The 18,041-nt window shown below is 39.6% G+C and overlaps 1 protein-coding gene and 1 pseudogene across 2 annotated transcripts; one reads left to right on the top strand and one right to left on the bottom strand.

Moving 5' to 3' along the window:
* Window positions 1–411: 411 nt before the first annotated feature.
* Window positions 412–5,122, bottom strand: mvb12a (multivesicular body subunit 12A). The gene is made up of 10 exons (XM_026170297.2): window positions 4,981–5,122; window positions 3,773–3,862; window positions 2,636–2,719; window positions 2,449–2,548; window positions 2,234–2,363; window positions 1,979–2,119; window positions 1,683–1,795; window positions 1,532–1,590; window positions 1,381–1,431; window positions 412–1,297 (listed from the first exon to the last, which is right to left on the bottom strand). The coding sequence occupies exons 2-10, from the start codon at window positions 3,860–3,862 to the stop codon at window positions 1,211–1,213; spliced, it is 855 nt and encodes a 284-aa protein (XP_026026082.1). The 5' UTR covers window positions 4,981–5,122; the 3' UTR covers window positions 412–1,210.
* Window positions 5,123–13,058: 7,936 nt separating this feature from the next.
* On the top strand, window positions 13,059–15,042 carry LOC113023245 (pre-B-cell leukemia transcription factor 1-like; annotated as a pseudogene). The gene is made up of 4 exons (XR_013909370.1): window positions 13,059–13,163; window positions 13,264–13,553; window positions 13,659–13,794; window positions 13,878–15,042. The product of XR_013909370.1 is annotated as a pre-B-cell leukemia transcription factor 1-like (transcript).
* Window positions 15,043–18,041: the final 2,999 nt, after the last annotated feature.

Here is an 18,041-nt window from a genome sequence, read left to right as displayed (position 1 = left end):
TCGCAGGGCTAACACATAGAGAAAGACAACCATCCACACTCACACCTAAGGGAAATGTATTACCATCAATTAACCTAACGCCACTAATTGTCTTTGGATTGTGGGAGGAAGCCAGAGGACTTGGAGAGAACCCACACAAAGATGGGGAGAACATGCAAACGCCACACAGAAAGGCACCGACCAGATGGTGGAGACTTCTTGCTGTGAGGTAACACTGCTAACCACCACAACACCGTCAACATAATAAATTCCTAATAGCTTCACTGCTGCTGTAATGAAACCATAGTATGTCATCTAGAACAACACGATATCAGCAGGCCTTTTCACAAGCCTTGAAGCTTAACCGGTCACATGTGCCTCTGGACAGTTTTTTGTTTTTGTAAGTTATAGTATTTAAAGCAACACACATGCTTTATTGTTCTCAGGTTTTTATTTTCCCCATGTAGCACATGTTAAAGAGATAGTAAAACGACATTATACACTGATGAAATATTTGGTCTTAAAAAAACAAACAAAAAAAGTGATGAGCTCTCCTTATTACCACAAATCTTTAAGTAACTAATATACAGAGAAAGTGTTTCAAAAATGATCCAATTTACTATATTCACCTTTAAATAACATATTTATATTTATGTACACATTTTTTTTGAAATAATAAAAAAAAATGATAGTATTCTTCATATAAGAAATGCACCATAGTCTATATTGAGATATATTAGTGTATCTAATGAGTCATCATTTGTAGGAAAATGTATTCACTAAGGCCACTTAGTACAATTCTTCAAAAATATCTAACGGTAAACTGTATTGGACACCACACAACAGAGCAAATGAAGGTGCACCTTCGTATGTCGGCACAGACGTTTTCTAAATTTGGAAATTAAGCGTGTTAAAGAAAAGAATGAACTTAAGCCATATGTTCACAACATCTTTAACCAGAAAGGAGCCGTTATACTTTTAAAGGCACTTACATTTAGGACCTTGCTAAAATAGGCCTTGTCTTTGGCAGATAGAAACTTTAAACGCTTGAAAATGGAAATCTGGATCAAGACTTAAATAGGGGTCTCCGGAGTAGACCTTTTAAAGCCTGAAAATATAAACCTAACTGTAGGGATGATTATCCTTTACTTGTAGCATGATTGGCAAATGCCCTCTGGAGAGAACAGAATAACAGAACATTTTATTTTGTAACTTTGACAAAGTGTAAGCATCACTGAGTTGACGGGATCCCTGCCATCTGTACTGATGGTCTGATCCTCTTGGCAGCATTTTCCTCCACGGAGAAAGTGTAGTTATACTGGGGAAAAAAAATAATCAAAAAACAATGTGGCAATATTCTCAATTTATATACCCAATAAAAAGTATCAGATGAGAACTTACCTCATTTTCAATGTCTTGGAGAGATTTTATGGGAATATTCAAATCCGAGTTCTAAGACAAAAATAGTCAAAGAGAATTGGGATGACAAAGGAAAGTCAGCGGTATTTGGCATTGGAATCCATCCCTTGAATACTGAAAACTTGTAACATACCGTCTCATTTGCCTGGGTTTCAAATTTTGGGTGGAGGCTGAAAGGAACTCCATCTAGAGCTGCAGAGAATAAGAGTATGCCTAGGTGAGTGGGTCTCTGCGGTGAGAAGCGTAAATAAGAAGCCCTTTGTGTGACGAGAGACCCGTGGTACCTGTAATTCCATGGATGCTTCCATCAGCAGGTTTGTCTAACTCATCCTTTGTTTGAAGAGTGTGGCGTCTGTGACTAAGTCTGCTGGGTGGCAATTGAGGAGGAGGAGGGTTGCTGCAGAAATAAATAAGATAAACAAATAAGATGTCGACCACAAGAGTAAAACGCCTCCAAGATAATACACTTTGCTGTAATAATGTCACATCGCTATAATTTTTAACTATATACACTTCTAATAAGAGACATGTGACATTTTGATAATAACATCTCCATTTTAAATATACATAGGCATTGTACCTAGGTCTGAGGGGTAGAGGAGGAGACTGCTGCTCTAAGGAAAGTTGGCGGATGTCCAGGCTGACACTGCGGGGCTTGGCTTGAGGCGTGGGTTTAGAAAAGTAACCTTTTCTGTACCACAGCACATAGCCGTGGATGTCTCTGAAGAAAAAGTGCATGTAATGACAAATTATATGCAACATAATATTCATAAAAGTTCATGAAAATGCTTTGATAAAACAGGCCCAAGACAAAAGTCCATGTATCTGAATGTACCCCACAAATGTGTAATGCTGCAACATCATTTTGCTTTTGGCTGTCAGCTTGATATCCAACACAGCTGTTTCCACACTGCCCACTGGGACGATGCGTACGCACACACGTTTTTTCTTGGAAACTGTGGCCTCTGGACAAACAATCACACGGTAGGTCAGAAGTGAATGAATATGATGCATTCTGCTAAATAAGTATGAATGTGTGTGTGTGCTCACTTGGCTCAAGATGTTCAGCTATAAAGCAGTAACCATGAGGAAGTGAGTCCTTATCAGAAATAATCCGGATGTCAGACACTACCATACCACCTGCTGAGTCCTGCATTTATGGAAAATTTAGAAAAATAAATGATGTATTGTGGTAATATAAAGGTAATACATGTATAAGTTCGCATTTTTTGTTCACCTTGCTATAACAGAGGTAATATCCAGACTTCATCCCAAAGGTGCGTGTAAAATTTGCTGATGCTCCATCTTCTGTGAGGCTGATCTGCAGAAAAAGGGAGATGCAGTGAGACAGCTGTGGCATCACAAACACATTTGATTTATTCCAAAATAAGCAAGTAGCATGAAAATTTGAGTCAGCTTGAGTCAGTCAGTTTAAAAGTTGGGATTTTGGATTCAACAGAAAAGAATCATTGCACATTTGTTTAACTGTTCTCCTTCAGAGTTGATATTTGGCATGCGGACTGAAGCAGATGAGGATCGAACTACCACCTTCCGATTAGTCGGTGACCTGCTCTGTCTCCTAAACTACAGCCACCCCAGATAGGATGTGTCACCAAAAAGCTTGTGGTTGTCACAGTGACTTGTAATTTATACTTAACACGCTGACTTGTTTTGTTGCAGCGACCGTCTGGTTACCCAGAAGTTGAGTGTGCAACACCTTTGCACAGGTCACCTGGTGGAGGCAACCTGTTTCAGTACAATTGTGATCAGACTGGGACTAAATGCAATCAGACAGATTAGCGAAGGTTTGGAAGTAAATCCCATCTAATTTGTAACAATCAATCTGAGTCAAGTCTGTGCAACTCAGCACAACTGCAATGTGTCTCTTTAGAACAGGGGACTCAACTCAACTGGCTTGTATTTTGGTTATATTCCTATAGAAAAACAAGGGCAGTGAGCATCTGCAGCAACCACATCACTATTTCAGGAGGAATTTCTGTTTAAAATCAAAAAGATTCTGGCTGGACTCTAAACGCAAGTAGTTCAAGTGAATTTCTGTGTATATCGACAGCAACGGATTTGTAATCCTAGCTGATTCACCACGAATAATTGTTGAATGCAATCAATGGATTGCATGTATTGCTGGAGCTTATCAATTTCCCACCAACTGCTAGCAATTTCCAGCAACTACTTGCACCCAATAAGGGGATGCAAATTTTTCCCAAGAGACTGGAGGTCACCAAGCAGTTGCTAACTAGTCTCTAGGTGATTGCGACCCTAGAACAAGGACAAGAGATTTTATTGTAATTCTCCTGCAAACTTTGTGGTTGGAGTTAAGTAAAATGAAATATCTATAATCTATCTCTGTTCTTACAAGGGTGAAATCTTTGGGGCAAGTGCCAGAGTTGGAGGCCCAGGCCACAGCGGTCACTGGCCGGACATTCCCACGTTCCATCAAAGACATCTGAGGAAGACCCAAACAAAAGTTTTAATAAATATGGAAGGTAAACAAGGTACAAATGCTTTACTGGTTGGTCTTAACATAAATTATGTCTTCTTATTGCCCAAGGATGTTTTTGGATTGTCATTCTAATACAAACTTTCTCAAAGCTTATCTGTTTTTTTCAATTTCAATGCGTGTACAATAACATGTTCCCTCGGAGACTGAGGCATTGTCACACCCAAATCGTTTAGTTCATGTGACTCCTAAATGGGAACTCAATTAGGTCGAAATTACCTTTAGATGAACTCTTACACTGAATAGTGTCATTCTCTGCCCTAATATATATGGATGACAGCCTGAATAGGATCGTTCCCTATTCAGGCTGTCGTCCATATATATTAGGGCAGAGAATGACACTATTCAGTGTAAGAGTTCATCTTAAACAGCAGCAGAAGTATTTAATCCACTTGCATCACTTTTAATATAGATTTTAATTTCTTTGTTTTTTTTAAGCATTTACTCGACTTTTGGCTACATGCAAAGCATAAGCACATTTCTACTGGTAAAGACTTTTTACTGCGTGGCAAATTGTTCAAACAAGCACATTTGACCAAACAAAACCGACTAGCACATTGGAACAACAACAAAGTCACAATGTAACAGAAAGACAAACAAGCATATAAAGCTCAGATTTTAAATGAAGATGAAAAAAAATCTCAGCAATTCATGATTTCACCATTGATTTTTTTTGTAATAACTTCTATTTACTCGATCAAACTTCCTGACATAGTGCTTGCTATTGTTATAACTTGAGCTCTATTATGGTAAGCGGCTGAGGAAATCGACACCAGCCAGATGAAGGTATCTTAAAACAGCTGCTAAACTTCCCTATCCACAATTTTAAACACACGTCATCACACTTCTGCCTTTCGTAACACGTGTTTATTGTTACATTTATTAATAACAACACCTGAAATTATTAAATTAAAGACAAGTACCGTGTAACATCCCTGTCAAGACTAGCTTATGTGGCATTAGCGATTGTTCCGATGACAAAACTTCACCGCTTCTTTGTTAAATAAGCCAAATATTCACCGCTTCGTGAGCTCATTCGTGTAATTATAAAAATACACACTTACTCTGTATATGTATTAACTTTTGGTTCTCCGAGGTGAAAGAAAAACTTCTTAGTATCAACGGAAATTTTCCTGGACGTCCTCGTAGGAGCAGGAAGTACTCTGACTCCGTCCCGACTCCAACTCCCGTCATCCTCCGAGGCATGACGTCAGCTTTATAAAACAAACTCCCTTCTGAACGCTAGATGGCAGCAGTTACGTCAGAATACGGCTCAGATTTTCAAAGCTTCCATTGAACTTGCTGCTTCAAAAAAGTGTTAGAATTAACAATAGAAAAAACACATTGCCTCATTTATTAATCTCTCTGCCTAACAGAACATAGATGTTTATTTTTTGTGCTACAATCCACTATCTCTGCACAAGCAAGAATTAATAAATCAATGAATGAAGGAAAACACTGCATGCGGGTGACATTTTCCTTCACATACAGTCTACAGAATACTTCCTAACGTTGCACTATTCTATCCTTTCTTATTTGTTGTAAATGAAATTATTCAACAATTTAATGAAAGGAAAACACATGTCTGCCCTTTTTAGATGCTTTTAGTAGCGAGTAAGAAGCTAAAACTGTGAATAATAATGAAATGAAAATATAAATATAATGAAACTACCAGACAGTCCTCGTAATCCTAATGTGTGTGTTTGTGTCGGTTTGTGTGTGTGTATGAAAACCAGAAAAAAGACCCTTGATTGCAAGCATCAACCAGAGGGGCTTAGGTCCCTGTTGGCATGGCAACATGCAGAATGGATGGCAGTATGCGTGTGTGTTTGTGTGCGTGCATGCAAGAGCGGGGGTGGGTTGAGCAGGTGGACTGTGGACGAGGAAGGAAGTCAGTGCTTATCCAGTGCACTTAGCTTTATTGGTTGATTGGCCAGTTAATTAGTAGGTAATTAATGAGAAGGAGCCAGCTGTAATCTGCTGAGAGTAAAACAAGGGGTAGATGAGGTAAACTGCATGTCTGTGTGTGTCCCATGGACACATTTGCATATCCGCTTGCAGGGGGTGCATGCAGTCACCTGCGTGAGAGTTCATAAATAAATATGAAAATGATGGACTGAGTATGAGCGTCACTCTGTCGCTTACTCTCGAGGGATTCAATCGTCTTTTCAGCAGTTCAGCCTGAAATGCATGAAGTCTCTGTCACATTTATTTCAGTGTTAAACACACACTCACAACCAAAACACTGGAAGGTGTGTGAGAGCCCACTGTGGCCCCTGATGTAAAGAGTAATGTTGTAGACTATATATATGTATATATATATATATATATATATATATATATAAAGACAAAGACATGCGGTTTCAATAATACATAATACATCTCCGTTTTGAGATGTTGTGAGAATACAACAATAACTTAGTGTTAGTGCCCCCTGTGTTACAGTAAAACTATGATCCCACAATAAAAACCCTACAAAACCAGCTGATACTAGCCATGGGGGTATCATCGTCTTAACCACCACCAGCCAACATGGTCTCCACAGCGAAATGACGACTTCTTCGTGGTTTCAAATCAAAGAGCAGCACTCCCCGGAGCCCGCCGACATACTTACTGATGCAGAGCTGCGTAAAGGCAGCCACAGAGAACAAGCAGAGAACAAGTCCGGAAGATGGTCAGTGTCACAGTGTCAGAGTTCAAATTAAAAGACTTGAAGTTTTGCAGGACTAACTTCTTGTACACCCCCCTTCTGTGTGGGTTTACTGCATTTACACTTTTTAAATTTATTTTAATTGTAATTTAATGTAAATGAGTTTATTACTACTACTGCAACTACTACTACTACTACTACTACTACTACTGCTACTACTACTAATAATAATGTGATCCCCATGGGGAAAATACATTTCTCTCTGCATTTGACCCATTCACTCAGTAAAGCAATGGGCAGCACTAAGCAGGCACACCGGGGAGCAGTGTGTAGGGACGGTACCTTGCTCAGGGGTACCTCGTAGCCGTTCAGTGGATTCGAACCTTCCGATCGTGGGGCCACCACTCTACCTACTGAGCTATCCCTGTCCCCTTTTGCCTAGTGCTTCGCCTGAGCCTCTCGGTTCTTCACAAAGAACACTGCAGCATTTTCCAACAGCGACATATACAAATGAAAAATGTCTCTATGAGTGCTATGGATGGTAACTTAAGACAGCGACGACCTGCCCCGGGGTACAGACTCCAAACATCTGCAAACGCTGTTTGTGGTGAAATTATGATTCTAATGCTTCCAGTTAAGCCGATAAACAGAAGTAATAAAAGCCAGCAGTCCATGCCAAGACGACCAAATTCACTGTGATTAAAAACAGTTACAAGCGGAAATCATCTTTTCTGAATGAGCATGTTTACTGACCCTGTCGGTTTGCGCTTTTAATGAACGAGTAGGCATTTGGGGATAAAAGGAGAGCAGGCGAAGACGACGGCATGAGAAAGGCTCTCAGGTTAAGAGATAGCCAGCTTTAACGTAATACACACAACTGTTTCACACAGTGGGAAAGTCATTTGGCGTATCTGTTTTGTTTTCTGTAGTATATCATTGGCGTTTGAAAAAGAGACTGAGTATTCCAAAGCAGCAACGAGTTGGCGAGTTTGGCAGTTGTTGTCATTTTGTTGCCAAGACCGCTCTCCATGTAAACAGCCTGCTTTCTTTCTCTTTGAGATTTTTCACCCTCCAGAATCTGTGCTGCTCATTAAAATAACAGAAAAAAAAAATTTAGTGAGCTGTGCCCTCTCTTGCCAAAGAAAAAGAGCTTTTGGTCCCCGGCTATTATTTTCTCATATTAGTAAATAGCGAGTATCCTTGCTGCTGAGGCCACACCGCTCTTACCTTTCCTTTTTTGTGGGAAATCTTTCAGTTTGCTGTGAGCGTGGAAAGTTGAAGAAAGAACTTTGTTTGTAGTTACCCTGCTCCCATCTTTCCCTCCACACTGGTGCCACATTGGAGGTATGGAGAACAGAGCCCACCAGATATTGTGTCATATTGGTTTAACTGGAGAGGAAGTGGATAAGCCACACAATAATAGGAAATGCCATAACAATTGCCAACCGCTGCAGGACATCGGCGACATCCTCCAGCAGATCATCACAGATGAGATGATGAGGCCCAGGCCAGGTAATAACAGAGGTACAACGTGAGAATTAGATTTGAGACACTGGATTGGAGGGATTCGGTATCCCTCCGAGTTGAATGGTGGTTCCACTTCTCACTCATCACACACTGAAACTACCAATCCCCAATACTGCTGAATCCTTTTGCACCTCAGAATATCTCCATCTTTATCCCATAGCCCAGACCAACAGGATCCATCATCTCACTATAAATACAAAGCTGAGTTTGTAAGTCACCTGTGATTCATTGACCAACATGGCAGTAATGCTAAATAATGACTAAATAAACCAGAGAAAAAATGAGAAAGGATTTGATCTGAGTAAGGAGTTCTTGATCTGAATTTTTTTATTTATTATATGAGTGTATTCACCGTGTATCTGCTGTAATTTACTTATAAGACTGCCGGAACCCCTTCAACACACAGTGCCATTCATGAATCTTTAGAATACTGGACTTCGGCAGCAATCCATTCGTTCTTCCACCATCTGAAACAAGACATTTTAGCTCCTCTCCTTTTATTGGCTTCCAAAGACTTAGCATTTTCTAGCAAAAAAATAAATGGTAAATGGTAAATGGCCTGCATTTGTATAGCGCTTTTCTAGTCCATAGGACCCCAAAGCGCTTTACACTACATTCAGTCATTCACCCATTCACACACACATTCACACACTGGCGATGGCAAGCTACGTTGTAGCCACAGCTGCCCTGGGGCGCACTGACAGAGGCGAGGCTGCCGAAATAAAAACCAGAAATACTCTGGTTTTGTCTTCTGGGTGCTTGATTTACTGTAAATTTACTGAAAAATGATCAGTATTGTTACTGTTTCTGTCACACGGCTGCAATTAGTCATAGCAAAAACTTTGCATCGGGCAGGTAACCGTGCAAAGTATGTCTGCGTTCTCACCTCTGATGGTTTATCAACAGAAGACTCCAGGGTCAAAGTTCATTTGTGGAAAATTGCTTTATCTGTTAGATAAGAGCATTTTTTTATGACTAATAATAACAAAGAATTGTTTTTTAATGCAGACTCTTTTGTCTTTCTGCTACATTCTATGATTTTCCATGAAAGGAAACATGCTTTAAACTGCCACAGAATGAAGCCTGCCCTCTTCAGCGTCCTGTGAGACCAAAGAAAATACAGGTAAGATGCATATGTAGCTTTCTTTCTATATTTATCAACCAGTAAAGACACATTGCATGCTAATACAAGACTTCTGCTCTCATCAAATTCATTATTGTGGTTAATTTTAGGCTTAAAGTTGACTTTTTATTACATTTGAATGACTCTTAGTCAGTCAGTGTGTAAGGATAAGGGATTTAAACAAGACTGCAAATAAACTGTATCCCTTTTGAAGATTTAATTTGCTATTCATATCTTAGGTAGTGACTCACATGACATGACAAATGACACGTCTGTGGCAGAGAGCGAGAGAGATTGGAGACACATAAGCAGGATGTACACTAGTTTGTCTACATTTTCTCCCGTCCTCATGAAACTTGTCATTAATGCATCTCTCTTTCTCCCTCTCCTGCTCTTGTGCTCAGTGTGTCATACTCTATCCCCAACAGTTTGCCATGGTATTTTTCCAAAACTCATTCTCTGCTGGCTTTCTTGATGATTTTTGATGATGCTCTCCTCCAAATGCTCAGATGGTGAAAAGGCTAGAAGTGCTACTGCAGGATGAGCGTCATAACAACAGACGCTTTTAACTGAGAAATACATGGGAGCAACAGGATCATCAAATCTGTTATTATTGACATAAGGAATCTGCGCCAGGGGTTGAGATGATGCATATTTAACTAGGCAGGAAAGATTCGTAATTTAATATCAGTCGGCAACTTTTTCCTTATTGAAAAAAAACACCCCCAAAAAGTACAAACTGCACCGTACTCCTTGGTATTACCTCAGTTAGCTTGGAAACAGGAAGCTTAAGGGTGGCAGCAAGAAGGATTCAGAGTTTCCAAGTTAAGTAGTTGTCTCACCTGCTTATTTTCAAACTAAGAGAGCCCAGATTCACAAAATCGGACATGAGGGGAAAATGAGGGCTGGAAAAGATGACATAAAGAAAGGCGCGTGCGCGTGTGTGTAACAAAAATAGTTTGGTAGAATTTGGAAACCAGCATAGAAGTGATCATATGCTTTCCAATCAGCTCATCTTAAGATAAGAAAATACTTTATTTATGTTGACATAGCAAGGTAATTAATTAAGAAAATGTCTTTTATTTTCTCAAAAACACAGGATACTTCTTTTTACTATAGTTTTCCTGAGAGGTGCTAAGCTCACAACCTTCTGTATGACCAAGTCAGTATAAACTGCACTAAGTTGTTTGAGATTTTGGAAAATACTGGCTTTTTGTTAAATACAAATAACGATGCACTCTTATGCCTCACCAGTAAATTTTAGGGATACACCTTTCAATGTGGTAAAACAATACTAACAATAATGACGTTTAAGTGTTGCGATGAATAACTGTCCTTTTGGACCTTGTTAATCAAATGAACCAGCATGAATTCTTCTGTTAATCTTCTGTTATTTATCTGTTATTTTATGCTCTTTTTTACAGAGGTAGTTTAAATGAATGTGAACAACACAAACTGAAAGTGAGACTTATAAAATATGAGAGGAAAATAGCGGGGCTGAGTTCAGAACTAGCAGCAGGATTGTTGGAACAAAAAAGATCTTTTGGGGGCCGTCAAAAAAAAGTGCACTTTGAAATGTGCTGTTAAATATTCATACTCCAGCTAGGATGCTTGCCTGTGTGCAGCTGTGGCTGTTAATGATATCCAACCAATTATATTGTATGAATTCTTAATCTTATTTCTTTGGATCATATTATTAATATGTGCCAGAATCCACAACTACACACAGCAAATTATGTAAAGTATCATCAGGGAGCATCACAGAGGGCGATAAATGAGCAGTGCAGGCACAGAGAAAAACTGGGGGTTTGGGATACTCTGATCTTTACTGTTTGTGATCTACTGGCTTTGGAGAAGCTCACACACACACATACATGGAAACACTTCGGGTGGGCTACATTAGAAATGTGTTAAATATCGCGTTTCTGGATTACATGTGATGTAGTTGTCAGTGTGGCTGTCATGAATCGCTGTGTGGCAGGCAAGCAGGAGTGGTGGACCCAAAATGCAGAACTCAGACACGGAAGTGAAACTTAAGGCGCAGCTTTATTGCTGGAAAAAACCTCGTACAAACTAAACTCACCAAAAGAAAACCAAAAGTCAGAACAGAGGAACCAAGGACTGAAACACTGGAAAGAAACACTAAACTGGAGCAGGAGACCAAACACTGGGAACATAGAAGCAGAACACACAGCTAGTTGAGGGTACGACGCGACACTGACACAGAGAAACACAGGGCTTAAATACACAGACGGCAGTAATCAAGGGATGAGAGACAGAGGGGAACACACCTGGGAGAAATCACAGCTGACGAGACTGAGCACACTCACATATGACACAAACCTTCACAATAAAACAGGAAACTCAGACACATGGAACCAGACAAGACATTGAACTAAACAGACAGATTCAAACAGATGGGGTGACACCATAGACAGAGACAGACTCAAAGGCAGACCAAATATAACACACAGAACTCAAACAATAATAATCATCATCATCATAAACTAGAAAATGATAACTAAAAGCGCTGGGTCACCGACCCAGGACCATGACAGTGGCACATCGGTCTGCTAATTGCTATCTACTTATACTTTAATTATGCAATACTGAACATCTTAAAAATACTGTTGTATGAGACCAGTGTAGTACTAGTGCTCTACAGTAATACGGTTCACTGGTGTGCCTTATAAAGTGATCACAGCGTTGGTGTACTGCGGTGCGTTTCTCTAATTCCTGCAGAGGTTAAGCTGGATGTGAAGATACGAAGGCTGTCATAGCACTTGTTAGACACTATGAATGGGAGATGCTACCTGAAACTGCCTTGTAATTGCCGTCTGATTTGCATAACTGTGCACATTAACAACCTCTGAAATGAGCTTTAATTTTTTTCACTGAGTGTTTTGATGCTCCTTAAGAGTTGGTGTTAATTAATTAACAGCATGTGGGTGAAGATGAGTGTGTGTGTGTGTCTCTTGCATTTTCTTTTCCTTGGACTTGATAAGGAAAGATGCCATTGCTACCATAGCAACAGACACTAAGGTCTTTACCTTACAATACTAAGTGCCTTGAGGCAACTATTGTTGTGATTTGGCACTATATAAATCAAACTGAATTGAAACTATGCTTGCTCATAGGCGATTGATCGTTGGGGTCATCAGTTTAAAACTGTAGGGTCTTTGTACAAAGTAAAGACTGCTGAGAACTGGTGTTGCATTAATGGAATTAAATTGAACCATTAAAGTGTTCTGCTGATGCAGCGTTGCTGGTTTGTGCTGGTTAAATTTTTTTTCTGCAACATTTAAATGCATTGCTTCACTATCATTACCACCTTAAAGCCATGCGGCTTAGAGGAGACTGACTAGTCAAATCAGAATATTAAGATTAATCTTAAAAAGTTTGAATGTCTTTGGGGTTGATTGTACTGTTCATGCTGTTTTCTAAATCTACACAGCGGAGGTTGAAATTTTGATGGCAGTATCACACAAGCAGGATAGGGAGTGATTCTCCCATTTTTTTTTTGTCAGCTCCTTTTGAGCTTTTGTATCTACCTTCTATTTGCCACTGATTAAAAGATGCTCCACATTTTGAACATATTAAGATCTTATCAGTTCAAGTAGTTTTTAAATTCAGTACAAACTATTCAAAAATGTGTCAGAAAATGAAAAAATGAAGTATATGTGAAGAGTGGAGATGCTTGACATGCTGCATGTCTTGAACTTGATTGATTTATTTCGAATCTATTGTGGCCATCGCAGTTTATATTCTGCTCTATAGCCCTGAGTATCCAAGGTGTCCAACAAGAAGACCCTCCAAATGCTCAGATAATGTGACTGGACAATATGCTGTTAGCAGAGGGGGTTGCTGGTCCAGAGAAGGGTGGAGCCTCTGCAGCAGTGGTGGCCGCAGCAGCCGGAGGAACGCCTGATGATGGGAGCTTAGAACATGTGGACTACAAAGAGAAACTCTCTCAAATTCGAGAGATTTATCATGCGGAACTGGAAAAATATGAACAGGTGTGTTGTTAAGAGACTTTAGGGTGAACAGACAAGGGTGTCGACTACATCACTGAGGTGTGTTAGAATTCGTGTCTTTGGCCCTCTTGGTCACATTCACGCCTGAATTCTTTGCCTTCATCCCAATCAGGCTTGCAATGAATTCACCAGCCATGTGATCAACTTGCTGAGGGAGCAGTCCCGCACGCGACCCATCTCATCCAAAGAGATTGAGCGAATGGTTTCAATCATCCACCGTAAGTTCAGGGCTATCCAGACGCAGTTAAAGCAGAGCACGTGTGAAGCTGTCATGATCCTACGTTCCAGGTTCCTGGATGCAAGGTTGGTTTTCATATTTATTTCCTTGCCTCATCTTTAAGTTTAGTCTTCAAGTGTCTGCCGGCATTTTTTAAATTAAATAGTGTTTTATATATGTATTGCCATCAGATGGAAACGCAGGAATTTCAGCAAACAGGCAACAGAGATTTTGAATGAATGTTTTTATTCCCATCTGGCCAACCCTTACCCTAATGAGGAAGTCAAGGAGGAGCTGGCCAAGAAGTGCAGCATCACTGTTGCTCAGGTTAAAAAAGACCAGATATAGCACTTGGTTTAATCTAAAGAAGCCAGCTGACTTGCTCCCTTTTCTTATCTTAATTCTTTCAGATAGCCAACTGGCTTGGAAACAAGAGGATTCGGTATAAGAAGAATATTGCAAAGTTCCAGGAGGACGCTAGCCTTTATGCTATGAAGACAGCGACAAGTGTGTCTTCGCTTTCCAGCCAAGCCAACTCTCCAGCTACACCAAACTCAGGTATACACCCTCAGGCTTGCCTTTCTCTAAATGAAAATGTGGAAACCCTCAGAAGATGGCCAGATGAGAAAAATAAAAATATTTATCACACTTTCAAAGAAGAGCCACCAGGTGTCTGTTTTTGTTTTATTTTTTGATTATGGAAATGTGTGTGCAAATCTTTTCTTCATGCATGTATGGAAAACGTTTTCTTCAAGTGTCCCCCGATGTGCCAACAGGAGGATACCCAGCAATATGTACCCCACCTGATGGGAGGCTTTGAGGAGTCACTGGAGGTGCTGTTCTTCATCCTCTCTGTCTCCATGTGAGTAGTTAGTCTAACACATTGCTGTTCTAGCCTCATCTACTAGATGTAGAGTATGAAACAAGGTCAAAGAACAACCACTTGCTTTCTGCAGAGACTTCTATTTGTGTCCCAGGTGCTATAGCCACATTTTACCCATACTGCACTGCGAGTTTGAACCCATTTTAGGGGGTGCTCAAGAAGCCCCAGATTTCACTTTAACATGCCTGAAAATAACTGCAGTAGCCTAAAATGAACAATAATCATGTATTTTAATTTTGTTTGTCATTTTATTTTAATGTTATATTCTAGAGTCTTTTGGAGACAGTACAGGTTAGAACAAAAACAGGTTTAAATGTCTTGTGATCGTAACATACTAATTTTATGTGGCACACACACACATAAGCACTGGATTCTTCAATAGTGAAGCTTGTCATGAATAAATAAGACTTGTGCTGCTCACATAGACACTGGAAAAATCAGGGTGGCAATCAGTCTGATTTTTCCAGTGTAAATAATGCCACATGACTGAATGTCATTCGTTGTTATTAATCTTAGACAATGCAATCAGCCATCCAACTAATTAGGCTGCTTTTGAAAGAAACATTGTGACAGATACAGTTAAATTGACTTCTCCAGAGTTATAGAGGGCTGAAGACTTTGGCCAGAAGCATTATTCACTTCCTTAACAAGTATTTTGTGACATAAAAGTCAAGTAATTTATTAACTATTCTTCTTTTATTAATGCATAACCTGGGAGCTGAGCCCCCCCCCCCCAAAAGGTTTGATGTTAAAATCATTCTTGCCGTGTCAGCTCCTGAATATTAACATTAGATTACAGATCAAGACTAAAAAGTCGTCATCATTGTAAAAATCGTAGCTCAAACTGAAATATCATTTTGTTACAAATGAATTCCGTATTTACTTTGTATAAAAATGGCTGTAATTTCCAAACAGTCAATGCAGTATATTTGTGAAACCCTGCAAAAAAAGCTGAAGTCTGCACTTCTCTGGCATCTTGTGTGTCATCGACCAAAAACGTACTTATAAATTTCACTAAAAGTGAAGCGTCAGCTGTAAACTAATAGTGGTTAAAGTCATGGCTATGGCTTTTTGTTGTATCAGAATCAGATTTATTGACCGAACACTTAAACACACATAAGCAGGATTTTTAGATCATCTGTTTGAATGAATGATAGGCTTACGTCACTTATTTCGCAGAGTGGCGTCTGCTGTCTGTCCCTTTGTTGTTTACAAGAATCTTTACTCCTTCTACAGTATCGATTAGAATTTCATCATAGGTATTTTAGCTTGATGGTGTGTGATGGACTGTGAACCTGACCAGGTACTACGTACTACTACTACTATCCCTTCCCCACTAGGCAAGCGTCAAGTGGCGTCACAAACGAACACGGACAGATCTTCCCCCAAACTTTTCTTTTATTTGGATTTGTGGTGCTTTTGTACACCTCTTTCTGGGATTCTCTTTTAACCTCTCACATTTTAATTGTGCTGACACTACTATCTTTTTAATCATAAAAATGAAAATAACTTAAAAAAAGGACTAGAGCCTGCATGTGGTGTTAAACCAGATGTGGACCTTTCATCTTAACGCTGTAGCCTATTAACAAAGCAAAAGATGCATGCTGTTCTTTTTAGGTTTTGAAGCTATGATTGTATCTTTCTTTCTTTTTATAAAAGCACATAACAAGACAAACATCACTTAACAAATAAAGCCGTTGTCATTCAACAAGTTTCTGTAGAGTCGCTTTGGACACAAACTTGGTATAATATGATTTTAATAAATTCAAATTCTCTCATCTTTAAACAGGTAAGTATTTTTACTTAACCATTATGAGGAAAGGGGGTTGTGGTCTCATTCTAGAACATTCAGTGCTGCTTCTGTGCGCAATCCACTCTCCACACCACTAGAGGGCATTCACATGTCACTGCATCTAAACTGGCATCTGGGGACTTTGTAACCAGGTCATGTATACTCACAAAATTTTATTGTCTCTTGGCGTCTCTTTTCTTTATTTATTCAGACTTAAAAAAAAAAAAGTCACTGTGGTGAATGTCAGCAAATCAAATTCTTATTATTTATTCTTGGAGATTCTTTGTATATAGATTTTGGACTAGTGATCTTGTCCAAAACGTGATCTTTGTTTATCCTGATCCAGTAAAATAACCATGGTAATATGTTTTACAATCATGAAATATATCTCTTATACACTACCAGTCAAAAGTTTGGACACACCTTCTCATTTGATGTTTTTTTATTTTTTTATTTTTACTACTTTGTACAATGTAGATACTGAAGACTTCAAATATATGAAGCAAGATATATGGAATTATGTAGCAAAGAAAAAACTGATAAATAACTCAAAACTTGTGTTTTATATTTTAGATTCTTCAAAATAGCAGATGAGCACAATCAGTTGTGCTGTGCAGAAGTCAGGTTGGTGCACAGCTGACAGCCCTGTTTGACAGCTGTTATAATTCATATTATGGCAAGAACCAGTCAGCTAAGTAAAGACAAATGACAGTCCATCATTACTTTAAGAACTAAAGGTCAGTCAGTCTGGAAAATTGCTAAAACTTTGAGTGTGTCCCAAAGCGCAGTCGCAAAATCCATCAAGCGCTACGACAAAACTGGCTCACGTGAGCACCGCCCCAGGAAAGATCAAGAATCACCACCGCTGCTGTGGATAATTCATCTGAGTAACCAGTTTCAGAAATTGCAGCAACTCAGATTAGAGCCCAGATCAATGCCACTCAGAGTTCCAGTAGCACACACATCTCTGCATCAGCTGTTCAGAGGAGACTGCGTGAATCAGGCCTTTATGGTCTAATAGCCGCTAAGAAAACACTACTAAGGAAAAGCAACAAGCAGAAGAGAATTGTTTGGGCCAAGAAACACATAGACGAGTAGAAATCTGTGTTTTGGTCTGATGAGCCCTAATTTGAGATCTTCGGTTCCACCTGCCGTGTCTTTGTGCGACACAGAAAAGGAAGGTGAACAGATGGTCTCTACATGCATGGTTCCCACCATAAAGAATGGAGGAGGTGTGATGGTGTGCGGGTGCTTTGCTGGTGACACTGTTGGGGATTTATTCAAAATTGAAGACAGATTGAACCAGCATGGCTACCAAAGCATCCTACAGCAACATGCCATCCCATCAGGTTTGCATTCAGTTGGACCGTCATGTATTATTCAACAGGACAACCTCCAGGCTGTGTAAGGGCTATTTGACCAAGAGGGAGAGTGATGGTCTGGCCTCCACAGTAACCTGACCTAAACCCGATCAGGATGGTTTGGGATGAGATGGACCGCAGAGTGAAGGCAGAAGGGCCAACAAATGCTCAGCATCTCTGGGAACTCCTAGAGGACTGTTGGAAAACCATGTCAGGTGACTACCTCATGAAGCTCATCGAGGGAATGGCAAGAGTGTGCAAAGCAGTAATCGAAGCAAAGGGTGGCTATTTTTAAGAATCCAAAAATATAAAATATGCTTAAGTTATTTCACACTTTTTTGTTCACTACATTCTTCCATATGTGTTCATTCGTAGTTTTGATGCCTTCAGTGAGGATTTACAATGTAAACAGTCATAAAAATAAAGAAAAACCATTAAATGAGAAAGTGTGTCCAAACTTTTGACTGGTAGTGTGTTTGTCTGACAAGGATTTCAGCTGAACACATACAGGTTAGTATAAAAAGAAGTTGTGACTTCT

Source organism: Astatotilapia calliptera, chromosome 6, assembly GCF_964374335.1.
Source record: "Astatotilapia calliptera chromosome 6, fAstCal68.1, whole genome shotgun sequence".
NCBI lineage: Eukaryota > Metazoa > Chordata > Actinopteri > Cichliformes > Cichlidae > Astatotilapia > Astatotilapia calliptera.
This window is presented reverse-complemented; position numbering and strand designations above follow the sequence as displayed.

Excerpts from the sequence above, each read along its gene's own strand:
- mvb12a (XM_026170297.2), bottom strand. The coding sequence starts at position 3,862 with ATGTCTTTGATGGAACGTGGGAATGTCCGGCCAGTGACCGCTGTGGCC. Across the intron at positions 2,720-3,772 it reads GCCCCAAAGATTTCACCCTT|ATCAGCCTCACAGAAGATGG; the intron begins GTAAGAACAGAG and ends CTTTTTCTGCAG. Across the intron at positions 2,549-2,635 it reads ATTACCTCTGTTATAGCAAG|GACTCAGCAGGTGGTATGGT; the intron begins GTGAACAAAAAA and ends CCATAAATGCAG.